General features: G+C 38.4%; 1 protein-coding gene across 3 annotated transcripts in view; it reads left to right on the plus strand.

Moving 5' to 3' along the window:
* Elapor2 (endosome-lysosome associated apoptosis and autophagy regulator family member 2) overlaps positions 1-18,393 on the plus strand; it is a 205,424-nt gene that overhangs the window by 127,529 nt on the left and 59,502 nt on the right. For all 3 annotated transcript variants that reach the window (XM_074064857.1, XM_074064855.1, XM_074064856.1), the window contains exons 9-10: positions 11,922-12,102; positions 12,658-12,786. In XM_074064857.1, the coding sequence (XP_073920958.1) occupies positions 11,922-12,102; positions 12,658-12,786 (310 nt within the window). The remainder of the gene's footprint in view (positions 1-11,921; positions 12,103-12,657; positions 12,787-18,393) is intronic.

Raw genomic sequence — 18,393 nt, forward strand, 5'->3', positions numbered from 1 at the left:
TGTCCCTCCAACAGAGATCAAACCCTAATGCCAGGGTCTGAAACCCAGACCCTGGGTTTCATAAATTTATCTGGGTTCTCAGTATACCTTCCCAACTCCCCAACTTTCCCCTATACTGTGGGATATCATTTACAGTGAAGGGCACGTGAACATGAATCAATCCCTTGAGCTCTGACACTTCTTGCAATGGTAGCACTTTTGAGAAATCTCTGAGCAAGATGTCCCATTTTGAGTGTGTGGCAGACTCATTGGCAGTGGGGGTACTGGGGGAGGAGTTGGAGGAGGAGTTTGGGGTGGAGGTGATGTAGGCTTGTCATCAGGAGCATAAGGGAGAGGCAATGGAGATTCTCTTTGTGAGACATGTAATGCTCCTTGTAGCAGAGGATCATCAAGGATATCTGTATCTCTTTCCTTAAGTTCTTGTTGGGGTCTGGCAAACCCCTTATAGAGGGTTGGGTTTTGATATATGGCTATAAAGGCTTGCATGTATGGTATCTCTGACCATCTCTCTCATTTTTTACAATAGCGATCTAGCTGTAAGATGGTGTCATAATCAAGACTCATTTTTACACCACCTTTTAGTCCCCAGATGATATTGGGGCCAAACTTTATTACAGTAATGAATCAAATGTTCCTGTTTTAGGTTAGCAGGGTCAAAGCATTCCCAGTATTTAAGGATACAGCCAAATGGGGAATCTGTTGGAACTGAGTTGGGTTCCCCCAGGTCAGCCTGTGGAGAGAGAGAGGGAACTGGGCAGGAGGAAATTTATTCTTTAGGAGAAAGAAAAACTAGAGCTTCTAAGATCCATGGAGCATCCCCCTTGTATCTAGGAAGCCTCAGTACAGGTCCCTCTCACCTGTTTCTGTCAGATGTCTCTGGAGCAAGTGACTGGCAGGGTACCCTGTCTTGCAAGTCAACTGTTTTCCTAAGGGTCTGTCTCTCCACCCCTGCACAAGGGTACCTGAAATCTAGCCCAATTATTCGAATGAGGAGAAAACAAAGCTCAGATAAGTACACCAGAAAATGGAAATACAGTAGGGTGGGATTCAAACCCATGGCCTTACTTCTGTTAGGCATGTGTCCCATTGTTAGATTTCCATTCCTAGAGAAAAGAGATTTAGGGACCATCTCTAGAACCTAAAATTTAATCCCATTAATCCCATCCATAAAGGGTGCCAATCACTTGCAGGTGGGCCCCAGGTGTGTGCCTCTGGAGCAAGGGGATCTGACCTCTAGGTAAGTGTTTCCCCAACTCCCCATTGGTGATGGGGGCAAGGAAAGCATGGGAGAGAATTTGGATGAGGTGTCTAGGGCAAATGGGCATGGCAGGTAGATGGGCAAGGGAGTGGTTCAGAGGAGAAAGACAGAGAAGGTTGCCAATAGGAAGAACGCGGTTTGGCCAGGTGCAGAATCTTGGGCACCAGAGGTGGTGCCCCTATTTAAAAAAAAAACTCTTTTTAGGTGGGGGGGGGTCCCCAGAGTGGGAGCTGTGAGCCCAGGTCTTGGGGCATGTAGCCCCTTCCTGCCGCCACTGATGCCATAGGGCTGCAGCACCACTCAAGGTGTGGTTAGGGAGAGCACATGTGGGTCCAGTAGAGTACCAGGCCATCACCCACCTTGTCTCTGGTGCCCCAATCCTCCCTGGCTTTCCACTGGCGGTGGAGCTGCCATGCCTTTGTGCTCCTTCTTTCAGCCAGCTTAGGCACCAGGAGCCTTCCTGTTGGAGGCTGCTGGGCAGAGGCTGTTGGCTTGTGCAGAGGGCCTGGGCGTGCATACGTGCACATGCAGGTGCTGCAGCCCTTTTGCATGTTGTAGCCTCAGCTGTAACTATTGCAGCACGCATGGCACCACTGCCACCGCCGCCTCCGCAGTCATGGTCAGCACCGTATGGCTGGCTAAGTGGAGCTTCCAGCCCATGCTGAGAAGTGGGGTCAGGTCTGTGCCATGTGTAGGCCCAAGGGGCAGGGTTGGAGGGTCACACTAAGTGGTGGCCCACGTGGCAGCAGCGGCAGGAAGTCGGGATGTTCTGTGCCTGTGGGACCCGTGGGGCGGGGCTTCTTGTCCTCTGGACCAGAACTTCTGGCTCTTTGGTCTAAAACTTCTGGCTGGAGGTGAAACTTGCGCTCAGAGGCAGGACTTCTGCCTGCTCCGAGGTGTGGGCCAGGAATCCACAAGCAGCTGCCCCAAGGGGTGGACTGGGCAGCCATATAAATCTGCTCCCATCCATCCCCAGGTGCTGGCGGTGGTTAGGACAGGATAGTAAGGCTCCATTCCTTTATTGTTCGAGTGCGTGCCTGGCAGTTCTAAGAACTTGAAGTTTTAGCCCCTCCTGGAGTGAGTGCAGGAGCATGTAAGTCCCCCAACCAGCAGGTAGCAGTGAGTTCACTCCCTGTTTGTGTGGCAACCTCCCCTGCTGTTCCACGCAGCCATGCAGTAGGTCATGTTTTCCCAGGGTAGGCATCAGTCAGCCCCTCTGGAGGCAGGTTTTTTTGTTTTTTTTTTTTCTAAATCTGTGGCTGCATGGGATGAGTGAGGTGTGCCTCCCATTTGTTCTCTAAAATTGCCAGTTAGAGGAGAGAGGGAGAAAGAGAGAAGTGAAGAAAGGGGAGGGGGGCGCAGATAAACTCAGCCTGAATGGTGGAGGTGTTTCTAGTTGTGCGAGGCATGTGGGAGTTAGAGACCTTGGAGTAGGATCTCCCACAGCACAAATATTATCTGCAAAGGAAGGACTGGGGAGGGAGTTAAGGGTTAGGGAGGGTAAGGTTAGGGAAGGTGTAGCTAGCTTTTAACGTGGTGCATTCTCCCCGGTAGGACCACGGAATTCGGATGTGAACCTTGTGCATTGGGGAACTCACGGGAACTCTTGAGTCCTGTGGGCAAACCATCCTGTCAATCACTGAGGCTCTGAATTGAGTACTGAGCATCAAGTGGATCTCCCAATATGAGGGTCCCACACCATCCAAGCTGTGGTGGTGATTTGTTCTGAACTATCAGGTGGGAGGACTGGGACCAGAGGGCAGAGAAACATGGATTGAAATAAGAAGGATTAGCAGAGATAGCATATTGGAATGTCACCCCTTGATGGCTCCTGCCTGGTTCACCACAAATATTATCAGCAGATGGTGTTTTCAGAAGACCTTGGTCCTTGGTCCAAATGGAAGAATCCAAGCAGAACACATGGATGGGGTGAGGTAGAATAGCTTTATTGAGGGAAGGGGAGTCCCCGTTCTACCAGGTAAGGGAGCAGAAGAAGAAGGGCCGGGGTCTCTTGGTACGTCATTTTTATACCCCCTTGAACTTGGAGGTGGGGAGATAATATGTCATTACCTGGCTTCTCTCATCTGTGGGCTAGGGGGAGGAGCCCTTGAGTCAGGAAGGGGGACAGTCCCAGACTATCCCTAACCTAGCGTGCCTCAAGACCATACATAAATGTATAATGTACATGTACTTGCAAGCATGTTGTATGTGCACACACACATGAATTATCTTTTCTGTTGATTCTGGGTGATCTCTGAACATGTTCTTGATAAGAAAACAAAACAATGTACTAGCACTCTATAAATTCAGTGTCTTTTTTTTTTTTTAAAGTGGCTTAAGTATTTACTTAAAAATAAATGTTTTTAGCTTCAGAAGTAAACAAGAAAGCAATAGATACCCAATGAAATCATATATAGTAAAACTTAGATTGAATATGTGAACTTGAGAGTCTTTCCTGTGTTTTTTCTGTTATAGCACTTTCATTTATTCTGATTTTATCTTGTAAAAAGATGTTTTATTCTTGTTGACAGTAGCATGGCAATTTGTCAGTAGTTTAATGGTGTTTCCCAGGTTGTCCAACATCTGTATTTTGGTCCTCTTTGTCCTGTTATCCTCTCTATAATCTTATTTTCCCCTTGCTTGGAGAGGATCAGCAAATTGGGTAACAAGAAAAGAAGCTATTTGGTACATGGATTCTGAACATTATAATTTACGTGACACAAGAACATTATGAGTTTTTGTATTTATTTTGAATCTTAGTTCAAAGTAGCTTGCTTTCTGACCATAAGGGAGGCTTTTCAGAAATATTACAATAGGTGATTAGAATTACTCAAATCCTGCCACTCTCATTAATGTCATGAACATATGTAATGTGTACTTATTCAGTGAGTCTCTACTGAGCACTGATTATATACAGAGTACTAGGTGATGGGGGCAGAACTAACAATAGAGGGATAACAAACAGCTTCGTGGATACAAACAGTGACAATCAGACTTCAGTGTACATTACACTCACCTGGAGGGTCCCAGACCAGATTTTCTGATTTTAGTAGGTCTGTAGCTCAGCCTGAGAGTTTTCATTTCCATGGAAGTCCCAGGTAATTCCGATTCTGTTGTTTTAGGACCTTAGTACATTGAGAACTGTTGGTCTACATTCTAGAGGAGATGATAGTCAAAAGAAAATGAACGATTATTTCCACTTGTGATTAGTGCTACAGAAGAGGAGTCTTAGTTTTATGGGGACCTGACCCAGTTTGAGAAGGCTTTGGGGCTTTATAAAAAGTAGGCAAGGGCCTGGGAGAAGAACATTATTGTTGATAGCGGGAACAGGATGGTGAAGACCTGATGTGGGAGGAAGCAAGGTAAGCTGGAAGAACTAAAGGGGGTGAGTGTGCCTGGAATATGGGGGGTTGGAAGGGGATTGCATTAGATGCAACTAATAGCATAAGCCAGTGCTACAACAGGCATATCTTCATAGGGTCATTTTAGGAATTATGGCCTTTATTCTAAGGCTACTGAGAAATCACTGAAGGTTCTTGATGATAATGTGATGTACTTGGATTCATACTTTAGGTAGTTTTTTTTTTTTTTTTTTGGCAGTGTTTTGATACCAAGATTAGAGAGAGAGACAAGAACAGCTGTGGGTAACCACTTAGAAGCCTGAGGATACTCTTCTCTGGGTGAGATAAGATGGAGGTAGGTGGTGTCAAAGGGAATAAAGAAAAAGGGCTCAGCTAAAAGAAATAAGTGCAAAGTAAGGCTCACAAGATGTGATGATTGATTAGAGAGACATTGAGGGTAAGAGGGACAGTGCTAAAGATGTGTGGGTAGAGGTACTATTTAGTTAGAGAGAAGATTTGGGGCAGGGAAGAAAAGACCATGGAGCTGGTTTTGACTATGTTATTAGATGGGCAGAATGGAGACATTGGAAAGGCAATTGTCTATGCTAGAGCACATTAGAATATCTGAGATAGATATGTGAGTCTGAGTCATCAGCAAATAGCTGGTCAGTGGAGCCTTGGATGTGAGTAATCTTTTGCTGGGAGAGAACACAGTAAAGTGACATAAATTCTCATATGACAGCATTCCCTGTGATTAATAAATGATGTCCCATAAATGTGGGATAAAACTTTATTTGGATAAAACTTAGCACATATAAAACAGAGATGTTTAAAATAAAGGAATTAAATAATACTTCTCAATAAGCATTCACTACACAATTATCCTAAGAAGTGAGTTGTGTCACATATTTCCACTTTTGGGACAAAATACCTTACAAAAAACAATTTAAAGAAGGAAAAAATTTTGGCTCACTGTTTCAGAGGTTTAGTTTATGGCAGACTGGATCCATTGCTTTGAGGACTGTGCTGAGGCTAAAATATCATTGTGGAAGGGTGTAGCAAAGGAAGGCTGCTCACCTTATGGTGGTTTTAGCAGAGAGAACAAAAAAAAGCAGGAGAAGAGATGGACCAAGGATAAAACACACCTTCAAAGTCATGCCCCTGGTGACCTACTTTCTCTAGGTAGGCCCATCTCTAAATAGCCCATTAAGCTATGAACTCATGAATGAAGTTTACAGAGCCCTTGTGATCCAACCACCTCTGAACACTGCTTCCCTGGGCCCAGGCACTCAACAGATGAGATATGGGGACATTTCAGGTCTAAACCATAACAGTGAGATAACTTGAAAATTTTATGTATGTGCTTAAAAAAATTCATAGAACCTACCTCTTACATAAAATGAGATACACTCACATACATTTGTGCAAGCACATTTAAAATTCAATGCTTGAGGTTTCAACCCAAAAGAATATTGGGTTTCCCTCACAGAGATTGAAAAATCTACCCTAAAGTTCATTTGGAAACACAAGAGACTGCGAATAGCCAAGGCAATACTCAGCAAAAAGAGCAATGCTGGAGGTATCACAATACCTGACATCAAACTGTATTACAAAGCAATAGCAATAAAAACAGCATGGTACTGGCACAAAAACAGATATGAAGACCAGTGGAACAGAATAGAGGACCGGATATGAATCCACACAGCTATGGCCACCTTATTTTTGACAAAGCCTCCAAAAACATACAATGGAGAAAAGACAGCCTCTTCAACAAATATTGCTGGGAAAAGTGGTTATCTGTCTGTAGAAAACTGAAACTAGATCCATATTTATCACCCTGTACTAGTATCAACTCAAAATGGATCAAGGACCTTAATCTCAGACCTGAAACTCTGAAGTTAGTACAGGAAAGAGCAGGGAATACTCTGGAAGCAATAGGTATAGGCAAGAACTTCCTCAATAGAACCCCAGAAGCCCAGCAACTAAGAGAAACGATGGACAAATGTGACTACATAAAATTAAAAAGCTTCTGCACAACAAAAGAAATGGTCTCTAAACTGAAGAGACCACTCACAGAGTGGGAGAAAATATTTGCCAGCTATACATCAGACAAGGGACTGATAACCAGAATATACAGGGAACTCAAAAAACTAAACTCCCCCCAAAATCAATGAACCAATAAAGAAATGGGGAACTGAACTAAAGAGAACTTTTTCAAAAGAAGAAATTCAAGTGGCCAAAAAACAACCACTCTGGAAAACAATATGGAGGCTTCTTAAAAAACTAAACATAGATCTGCCATATGATCCAGCAATCCCACTCTTGGGGATATACCCAAAGGAATGCGACTCAGGTTACTCCAGAGGCACCTGCACACCCATGTTTATTGCAGTGCTATTAACAATAGCCAAGTTATGGAAACAGCCAAGATGCCCTACTACTGAAGAATGGATTAAGAAAATGTGGTATTTATACACAATAGAGTTTTACTCAGCCATAAAGAATGAAATCTTATCATTTGAAAGTAAATGGCTGGAACTGGAGAACATCATCTTAAGAGAAGTTAGCCAGGCTCAGAAAGCCAAAAATTGCATGTTCTCCCTCATATGCGGTCTTTAGATCTAAAACAAATGCAGTAATATTGTTAGACATGGGTCACACACTAAGGCTAGAACACATAAAGGAGGAATAGGGAAAGGTAGGAAGCCCAAAACTTGAAGGTGTTTGATGTGCCCACTGCAGAGGAGCTAATACAGTAACCTCAAAATGGCAGAGGTCAATATGGGAAGGTGACTGGGAAGTAGTGAAGAGGTCTGGTAGAGATGAATCAATTTGGGTTCTAATGTACTTGTGCATGGAAGCAACGCTAGGAATCTCTCTGTATAGCTATCCTTAGCCCAAACTAGCAAAAGCACTATGTTTTTCTTATTATCGTTTATGTCTTCTCGTCAACAAAATTGGAGAAGGGGGCAGAACAGGTTCTGCCTGGAAGTGAGGGGGTGGGGAGTGGAAGGGAGGGATAGGGGGTAGGGGAGAGAAATGGCCCAAACAATGTATGCACATATGAATAAATGAATAAATAAAAAAAAGAATATTGGGTTTCCAAATCCAGTGTTTTGTATCCCTTTCATGTGTTTAATTTTATTTATTTTTTTTATGGGATTGGGATTTTTACTCAAGGTTTCATGCTTGTGAAGCAAGTACTCTACCACTTAAGCCATACCTCCAAGTCCATTTTTTTTGTGGTTATTTTGGAGATGAAGTCTCTCAAACTATTGCTTGAGCTGGCCTCAATCTACAGTCTTCCCAGTCTCAGCCTCCTAAGAGTGGAATTACAGGCATGAGCTACCAGTGCCTGGCCTATAGCAGTTTTAAGCCTGTCTTACCACTATTAGACTATGACTCTTTCTAGCAGTTTGTCTTATCAATTTTATATGTACCACAGTGCTCTGTTCTATATATAGTAGGTATTCAGTAAAAATTTCTTAATTAGGTACTTTAAGCATTGAAGGGAAATCTTAGAAAATAATAAACAGACTTTTGTGTTATTCATATGATAAAATTTGGGCTAATCAGATGGATTTATAGAAGGTAAATTCCAGTAGGACATAACAGTGTTTTAAAAAGAATAGCTGTCTAGTCATGAAATGACAAGTCTTAGCAAACTGGCCACGTTTGCAACGCTAGAGGAGTGCCTGGTAGGGAAGAATAACTTAGAAGGAAGCTTTCTTAGAGGAGGCATTAGACTATATAACTTTTTCATCTCTGAGTCTAGAAAATTTATGAATTATAGAGGGGTTGCTAGTATTTCAGAATCAGATTGGGTTGTATTTTCTTTTCTCTTTTATGGTCTTCACTATTACAAATTACTCCAATGCTCACTGTCTGTAATATAGCACTTCTGAACTATACAGCAGCTGTAAGATGTAGGGATATTTTAAAAACAGAGCATAAAGAGATCTGCCTCTTTTATATGACTTTGTTCATAAGTGATTTAAGGAAGTCAAATATACTTAAATTAGGGCAATAAGAAAAAACATAACATTTCTGAGGAATTTAAAATAAAAATTTTAGTCTTTAAAAAATTTTGAGATGCAGTTCTCAATAGCCATTTAACAACTATAATTCAGTTTTTAGTATATTGAGCACAAAATCTGATTTGGAACATTTTATTGCCTAAAGCCCTGGTGAGAATCTCCAGTAGAGTGTTAAATCTGTATTGTATCCTCTACATAAAGCAAAATGACAACCAAGGTTGCTAAGCATTTAGAAAGGGAGAAGGAAGATAACCACATGAGAAAACAGACAAACAGCAAAGGCCTCATACAAAAAGAACTTGGGTAAATGTTGATACATAGCTGGGTAGGCTGAGGATCTACCTAAAGCAGGTGCAGATAGATGCTCAGCATGCTTTGGAGTAGAGGTCAAACACAACCTGGCAAAATAGCATGGGAAATTCCAAGAGAGACAAATGATTAGTGTAATTTATCATTGTATTTGGGAAAGATAAAGGTTTGGGAGAGGCAGGAAGGCAAGCCATAGCTTGTTTTGTTGAGACCAGCTGAGCCAGAACCATAGTGGAGCACAAGGAAATTAGATTAGGGGGAGCTGGTAGACCTTTTTAAGCATACATAATTTAGCTCTTAGGAATTTGGCTAGTCTATGCATTTTTACAATGAAATTTTAAGGAAGAAAATAAGTTACCATGGTCAAGTCCAGTCTCAAAACTTGCCTAGATTTTAGTCTATCTAGTTTTGAATTTTACTTTCATATGAGAACTTGCAATTATTTCTGCCTTGTGCTTTTAAAGATGTATTTTCATGTTTAATATAACAATACATGGACATTGTAGCTCTTTTGATTAATTTTACTTGATTAATTTTACTCGGTTAGGGCTTTCTCATAATTGTATCTCAATTTGCCAAAGAATGGGTGAATTGTGGTGTTTGACCTGCACTGTGAGCCATCTGGTGCTAAGTATCATTAATATTAATGATTATCTTTCCCAGCCAGCTAAATTTTGAAAGCATCTGTCCACACTGGAGAGGCAATCTGCTGTATGAGGCAAGAAGCTTTGTAAACAAAACTTTAACTACAGAGTATTTGAAACTTGATTTCTACATGTTTAAATGTTTAAAGGTGGTACACATTTTCTAATTTCTAAAAAATTTGTTTGTATTACATGGTTAGCTGACTTCTCAATATGTATTTGCATGTTTTATTATTTTTATTCTTACCAAACTGACTCTCCTTGACTGGCACTATTTACCAGTTAGCAGTTGCACATGATTTTAGGTAAGTTGTTCAACAGCTCTAATCTAGAGTGTTTCCTCATTTGTAAACTTGAGGATAACAACACATACCTTCTAAGGTGGTGAGAATATTATATGGTGATGTACATCATCAGACACACCCCAAACTCCCATGTGGAATCAATAATGTTCCCAACAGTGTAGCAGATCACACATTTTTGTTAATGTCAAAATAAATCAGAAAATTAGTGAACCGATAGGATTTGAAATTTACTTTCTATACTTGTTAAGCCAGAATTTATAAAAATGAAATCCTAAGTATAATGATTTTTCATTTGTTTAGATTCTCTGTATTTTGTGATGCCTTTCTTGAGGGGAGTTGAGAGTCCTTTTTATATCTAATTAATTTTTTCAGCTATTTGGAAAGCCCCATCTAGAGCAGCTATTATTTTACAGATGGTAACAGAGGCAGGTGAAGTGGCTGGTCAAAGTGTATCAAAACATAAGTCATAAAAATGAATGTGGAAAGAGGGAGTTATTAAAAGAAAAAATGTTATTTATAGTTCTATTGAAGCATCTACCTTTAAACCATTTCCTTAAACATCCTTCTCCATATAAGGTAATCTACTCTTCCATAATAATACTTGAGAATAAAAGTGAGTGACCTGAAGAGCTTAGTATTCATGATGTCTGCTAACCGGAAACAGCAGTAGAGAATTGCCTTTAATTTTGGTTTTCTACCTTCAATAGTAGTCTTCCTATTGCAGAAATTGTTTTAAAGGAGAAAGAACACTTTCAGCAAATTATGTCTAATGAAAGAAACATTTAGTCTCTTTTTAAAACTATGTTTAGTTATGAAAGAATTGATTTATTTTTCTCTTTGCAGTAGAATACAGTTGTATCTTCTCTGTTTTTCATATCAATTTTATTTTAGAACAGCTAAGCTGTTTGATATTTCAGTTTTCAAAGCAAGAACAACCAGTGTTATGATAACTTTTTGGGTTTGACTGAGTTACAGCTATTTTATAATATTAAAAAAATAATTTGTGGGAGTGAATGCATATGCAGTAAAGGATAAAAGGATGGGATTTAAGCTAGGTATAGTGGCTCATGCCTATAATCCCAGCTATTCAGGAGGCAGAGATGAGGAGGATGGTGGATAGAGGCCAGCCCTGGCAAAAAAGTGTGAGATTCCCATCTCAATCAATAAAAGCTGGCTATGGTGGCACACACCTATTACCCCAACTACATGAGAAGTATAGATATGGGGATTGCAGCACAGGTTGGCTTGGGCATAAATGTGAGACCCTGTATGAAAAATAACTAAAACAGAAAGGGCCGGGAACCTGGCCCAAATGGTAGAATATCTGCCTAGAAAGCACAAGGCCCTGAGTTCAAACCCCAGTACTGCCAAAAAAAAAATGCATTTTAAAACACTATTCTCCTTGAGAAAAGAAACTTTCTTAATCCTTAAATTCAGAGTACAAGGAATGGGGGCTTGAAACCTGTTCAGAAACATAGTTTAGCTTCTGCTCTTGAAGTCTAACATTGTTATTGAAAAAGACTCAGCAAATAACTAATATTTATGCGCTATTAGGATTGAAATGTGATCTATGCTTTTTGAAAAATCCTTTTTTCTTTTATGATCACGACATGCAAAGCATGGTGACATGTGCTGTGTCTGGAGAAAGGCAAGGGAGTAGTGGAGGTCTCAAATGAGAGAGAAAAGTCACTGCATAGAAATTGTATGTTATTGAATAGAGTGAATGAGTGGATATGAGGTAAGACTAAGGGAAGTTACTATGTTATTTATATTTTAAAGAGGATTTTATGATTAGGAAAAGCATGCTTTCTATGAAGTTAGGCTATCAGTAACTTAGGGCAAAAACATTTACAAAGTAACAGAGTCATTTCTCCACTGAAGTTCTTTTTCTTGTTTATTTTGTCACTAACGTTTTAAATTCTTTCAGCTGTTCCTTCTCCATTGTCTATATATTTCTTAGGCTGTCAGTTTAACATCTCTGTTATAGGATGTTACATTTTTTGCTTGCTTTTTTTTTTTTTTGGCAGACACAGATAATGTACAAATGGATAGAGCCCAAAATCTGCAGGGAGGATGTCACAGGTGCTATTAGATTGCCCCCTTCTGGAGAGAAGAAGGATTGTCCGCCTTGCAACCCTGGATTTTATAATAATGGTTCATCTCCTTGTCATCCCTGCCCTCCTGGGACTTTTTCAGATGGAACAAAGGGTAGGATCCCTACTGGTCCGTGAATTGGACCTTTAGGAAAATAGCCTTGTCAGACTACTGTGACCTTGTTCTAACTTATATTTATAGAAGAAGTCGCTAAAAGACAATTTTCTTATCCCATTGAGACTGAAGAAGAGTTTAGAAATATGATAGAATTGTGAGATCACAATGGATTATTTATCATATATAATGATAGCTGTTTTAATAACATCTTATATAACACTTTTAGTGGGTAACTGTTTGCCTTTGAATATTGATAATAACATTTCACCATATAAGTGTTTAAGGATAATCACTTTTTTTCCTATATATGAATGCATGTATGACAAAGCAATATAGAAGCAAAAAATGCCAAATATATGACAAACATCCATACTATGTCCAGATTTTTTTTTCAAGTCACCTTTGAAAAAGTTGTTAATTTCAAAGGAAATTGGTGATCTAATACTTCTCCTTCCCCCTTCCCTCTCTGCTAATTATAGCTTAGTGGTGCTTGGAACAGAGGTTGTTCAGATGCAGTTTAACTGTAATGTTTGTCCCACTTGTCTTCTATAGAATGTAGACCGTGTCCAGCAGGAACGGAGCCCGCACTTGGGTTTGAATATAAATGGTGGAATGTCCTTCCTGGCAACATGAAAACTTCCTGCTTCAATGTTGGGAATTCAAAGTGTGATGGAATGAATGGTGAGTTCAGAATCAGCCTATGCGAGCATCATTTGTTCTCAGACTCTGCTCTTTAAAACACACCAAATACAGGTATAAGAACTTCCATCTTATTGGGCTTCCAGCCTTCACATAAAAATAATAAGCAGTCAGATGACTTTCCCATAAAATATAAAGTGCAGCAGTCTTCCTTTTCACCTTCTGCAGTTTCAGTTAACCCAGCAACAGTGTTTTGAAAATACCAAATGGAAAATTTCAAATAAAAACAATGTATAAGTTTTAAATTGCCCATTGTCCTGAATAGCTGATGAAATCTTATACTATCCTCTCTGTCTTACCCAGGATGTGACTTTTCCCTTTGTCTGGTAGTATTTGTTATCTCTCTGTTAGTTACTTGGTAGCTATCTTAATGCTTGTGTTTAAGTAACTTTTTTTTTTTAAATTTACTTCATAATGACCTCAAAGCACAATGGCAAAGAGAAGCCAGAAAGCAGATTCTTTAAGGTAAAAGGTAAAAGTTCTCAATTTAGGAAATAATATAAATTGTATACTGTGGTTGCTTAGATCTATGGCAAGAATAAATCTAGCCATGAAATTGTGAAGAAGGAAAAGTAAATTTGTACTATCATACTAATATCTATCATACTATCATACTATCATAACATATGTTGCTATCATACCTCAAATTGCTGAAGTTCTAGCTTCAGTGTATGATAAGTTCTAAGTTAAGATGGGAGAGGCATTAAAAAGTAGAACTGAGTGTTAGTCACAATTTCAGGCCTCTAGTAGGGATAAGGGGTGGAGAGAACACTGTATTACTTTGGCATGCTTCGGAGTCAGTTTTGAAGTGGATCTTGAGGATGATCTCTTACCTGTAAATACCGGAAAGCCATGCAAAGGCAGGTAGCAAAAGCGATGACGTTCACCGTTTTGAAGAGTAGTAGTGTGTCAGCATCTTTCTTAATCAGCCAGCACTATGCCGTGGTAAAGGGTTAAATGAGCTCAAATTTCTTTTGTCTACAAAGTCTATGGTGTTCACGAGATACATATGATCCCACTTTCTTAAAAATGTCACAGTTCTATAGGAGAACTGCTAAATTTTATTTGTTCTACAATATTTATTAGTTGAATGAATGACCGTATCTATGTATGTATTTTTAAACTTGACACTAAGGATCAATATTCTCAATATCAGTGGGTTACACTGAAATGCATCCTTTAATTCTATCAGCTCATAGTATTTTTTATCAGCTCACATTTATCCATATATTTGATTATTATATGCACACATATGATTTTAATTTCATTTGTTTAAAGTTAGTTCCTATAAAAAACAAACAGGTTTGGGATGTAGGAAGCGAAATGTACATAAGACTACAGAGATTGACAAAATACTAGGCCTTTGAATAATGTTGAGTGAGTAGATGAGTGAAAGAGAAAGACAAGACCTAATACATATCAAATATGAAATGTTCCTCTTTATTAAGGACTCATCTCTTTTTAAGGAAAGCTGTAATAGTTACTACCTGACCATGAGCGTTTATGTTCCTAAATGTGTCCTCTATGACTGAATTCTGGAATGTAAGACTTATTGGAAAATAAGATTGAGAGAGCCAGCATATTGAATGAATTTTATAAAAGGACTAATACATGTGTGTATGTGTGTGTTCACTTAGTAGTAAAGGTTATTATTTTACTTGATCTTATAGTAATTATAGTGTAACTCTCATGGCAATACTTGATTTACTGTTTGCTAACAGGCTATATTTTAAATTTCTGCTCTGTTGTGATAGTATGTAATATTGAAATAGCAAATAGTAAACTAAAAAAACCAGAAAGATAAAAAGTGGTGTATGTTTTTGTGACTGGACAGCTCAGTAACCATCCTTTGAAAGAGCAGCACTCAAAAGAGGGTCAAATTAAGAGGTTTGTGGGGCAGCCTGCCGCATGAGACAATCACCCACCTAGCCGTGGAGTTAAAGTGGGTGTGTTTTGACTAACTTGACTGTACCATGTGGAGTACTTTAAGGTTCAGGAATCCTCAGTCTGAATTTTAGACAGTTTGAGAATAGGTATGTAGAAGCAAATTTTTGCATATTGGAATTTTGTCTAAGAGCAAAGTTGGAGACAAGTTACTCTTTATTGGTGAAGGTGTTCATTAAGCATTATCTGTAATAAAAATTGAAATAGTCTAAATTTACAGCAATAGTATAATGTTTACAAAAGTTAGCTATCCTGATTGGATGAAATATTATGCTGTCATTATATAAAAAGCAATTGGGCACATGTTTCAAGAATTTTTAGTTTTTCTATTCTCCAACACAAATAATGCCATTTGGTGGGAATTTATACCAAAGAGACCATGCTGTGGAAGCAAACAAAATTATGCATAAAGATGTCAATTTTGGCATTATGTATGAGAAAAGCAGGCAAAAACAATTTAAATTGTCAGCAAATGGGGTATGGTTAAATAAAGTTATTATATGACAATATACATATTGTTACATTATCAAAATTAGATGCAAAAGGGATTTTTAATAAGGAAGTTTTTTAATGTAATAGTTAGAAAAAACAAAAGATAATGCTAAATGAAAAAATATCAGAGAATTAGATTATATGGTAAATCTTAAGTTGTATTCATTAAAAGTATGCACTAGAAAAAGCCTTCAGAGAAATACATGAAAATATTGAGGCTATCATTTGTGGGGGTGTGTGGAAAGTTTCAATGAAGTATAGAAATACTTAATTTTTTTGTCATTTAGTTTGCTACATTTAATAAATATTCCTCATAGATACCTATTGCTGTTAAAATCACAATGACAGCTGGAGATGTTGATTGAAAAATATATTCATTTGACACAATAATTCTTTCTCTGTGATTCTTCTTGAGAAATACTGCAATACAGAAAAGTCACCAAAATATGTTCATTTTATTGTCATTTATACTAGTTAAAGGTAAAAACAATTCAAATGTTTAAAATGGATTGATGCTCAATAGAAGATAAGTCATGTATAGTGAATGATTTGGTGAATTATAGAAATTAATTATATCTAGATGACAAAATATTATTCATATGTTGATGATGATGTATTTGTTAATGAAAAATCCTTATGCAATAATATTAATTTATAAAACCATGATTATCTTCAATAAGAGCCCTGGAGGCAAATGCATATATGCTTGAAAGGAGTGAAAAGAAACCACTCCAATGTGAATGGTGGAGTTTTCTGGGTGATGAGATATAAGTAATTTTAGGTTTTATCTCTTAATTTTTTTAGTTTTGAAAATTTTATAGTAAGTAGAAATACATTTTTAAAAACAAAATATCTTAAAATATAAGTATCTAAAAAGATAAGAATGTGGGATTTACTCTTATGGAAAAAGGAAAATACAAAATTGGACATACCTTTATTAAACTGCATATGGGCAGAAGGAAATATATAAAACTTGTAATAGTGTTAGGGTGTAGTTTAAAAGAAATTGTTTTTTCATTGACCCCATTCTCTATATATCATGATTGAGATAGATGAAAATGGTAACTGGAGCACAGTAAAAGGCAGTATTTCCTGAGTTTCTACTAACTTTAATCTGCCCTACTTTCAGATCTTTCCTTTAGCATTCTGGAGATACTGTTGTACAACTCAGTGACCATTTGCCCTGTGTGGCCACTGAGCACTTGAAATATTGCCAGTTCAAGTTGATACATGCTGAAAGTATACACACTAATATGTTCAGATTTAGTGTAAAACATACATAAAATGTCTCCTAATTTTTTATATTGATTTCATGTCAAAATGATACCATGTTGGTTATATTGTATTAAATAAAATATATCATTTCACCTCTCTCTTTACTTTTTCAAATGTAGCCGTAGAACATTTAACTCATATTTGCAGCTCACATATTTCTCTTGGGCAGTGATGGCCTTGATGCACTTAGAATGATAGCCCTCTAGTTTCTTTTCAAGGTTACTGTCCTTTTTTTGGTCCAATATGTTACCATGTGTGTGTCTTCCCACTTAGGCAATCTCTCACATTGGCAGTTTGGAGTTTCAGAGCATTGAATTCTTTCCTTTTGCCTTCTTGGTGTTTTTCCTGCTAAGTTGTATGTGTATCTAATTTCCTAAAGCTGCTGCAACAGAGTGCCACAAACTGGATGGCTTAAAATAACATAAATTTATTCTCTCACAGTTTTAGATGCCATAATTGAGGTGTTGGCAGAAAATGTCCTCTAAAGACTTGAGGGGAAGATCCTTTCTTGCCTCTTCCAGTTTCTAGTGGCCCCAGGTGTTCTTTGGTTAAAGGTAGCATAATCCTATACTCTATTTCCCTCATCACTTGGCCTCCTCCCTCTGTGTTTTTGTGTCACTGTGCCTTTACATTGTGTTCTCCCTGTAGGTCTGTGTCATTTCCTTCTTTTCTTAAGGACATCAACCAATTGGATTAAAGGCCCACCCCAATGACTTCATCTTAACTTGATTGTATTTGCCAAGTCTCTATTTCCAAGTAAGATCCCATGTACAGGTGTTTGAGGTTAGGAATTCAGCAAAACTTTTATGGGAGACATGTTCAACCTATAACAGGTATTCCATTTGACTAAACCTTTGACTGGAGTCACCTCAAAAGCAGGCACAGCAGAGTTTCTACAGTTCAGTAGCACATTGTCCTGAGCTGGAGCTAGCTGGGACTCTGAAGAAAGACCTACTAAATGCCAGAGTGATTAGTCCAAAGCATTTATTAGGGGAAGTTACATATACAGAGGACTGCAGCATAACTACCTAAAGACACAGCAAGTCAAGGAATATTCAACAGGTGTTTGTTTGCAACTGGGGATTGGGTAGAATTTGCCTCAGGGGCAGGGCTAGTTTCTTTCAGTGTTTTCAGCAACAACCTTAATATCTTTATTATTTATATGGGAATTTTTAATGTCCCCAGCTTGATTTTAAGTGTACCTGGGCAAACATACAACTTGCCAGATCACAGGATGATTAAGGCATTTAAAAAAATTTTCTTAGGACAAAGAAAAATTGGGGGAAATCCAAGCACCCTATATCTGGTAATACTGAAATATGGTATTTATTTCCTCTTGTAGGCGTAGTGAGCCCCTCCAAACATTCCTCCCTTTACTCTTTCTTTTCTTTGGCCTGCTCTGCTGTTCTGTTCTTGGAGAAGCATTTGTAAAGTCTTCCCTTACGTGGTATAGAATTGCAGTATGCGGGAATAGCCCTCTCTTTCTTATCCCACCACAAGTTTTCAGTCTCTAAACCTAAATGCTTCCCATATTGAAGCCAAGGGATTCTTTTCCATGTGCCAGAGTGTTTTATGGTTATGTAACACTTAGCATTAGGACTGGATAGCTGTGTCTTTCTTCTTTTAATGCCATGAGCATCTAGACAGCAGAAAATGGGCCCTTCTCTTATAGTGGGTTATATTTAAGACTAGCTTGATTGGTGTATATTCAACATTTCACCTTTTTATAAACTGTTGATTATAACATTTAAAAATTGCCAAATCACCAATTGACCCCTGACATTAATCCCTTCTTCAGTTTCTTTATTATATCTCTTAAAGTAGCAGAATTGACATTTCCTTTTGGAGATGGAAGTGTCAATGAAATGGTATTGCCCT

The sequence above is a fragment of the Castor canadensis genome, chromosome 2 (genome assembly GCF_047511655.1).
Source record: "Castor canadensis chromosome 2, mCasCan1.hap1v2, whole genome shotgun sequence".
NCBI lineage: Eukaryota > Metazoa > Chordata > Mammalia > Rodentia > Castoridae > Castor > Castor canadensis.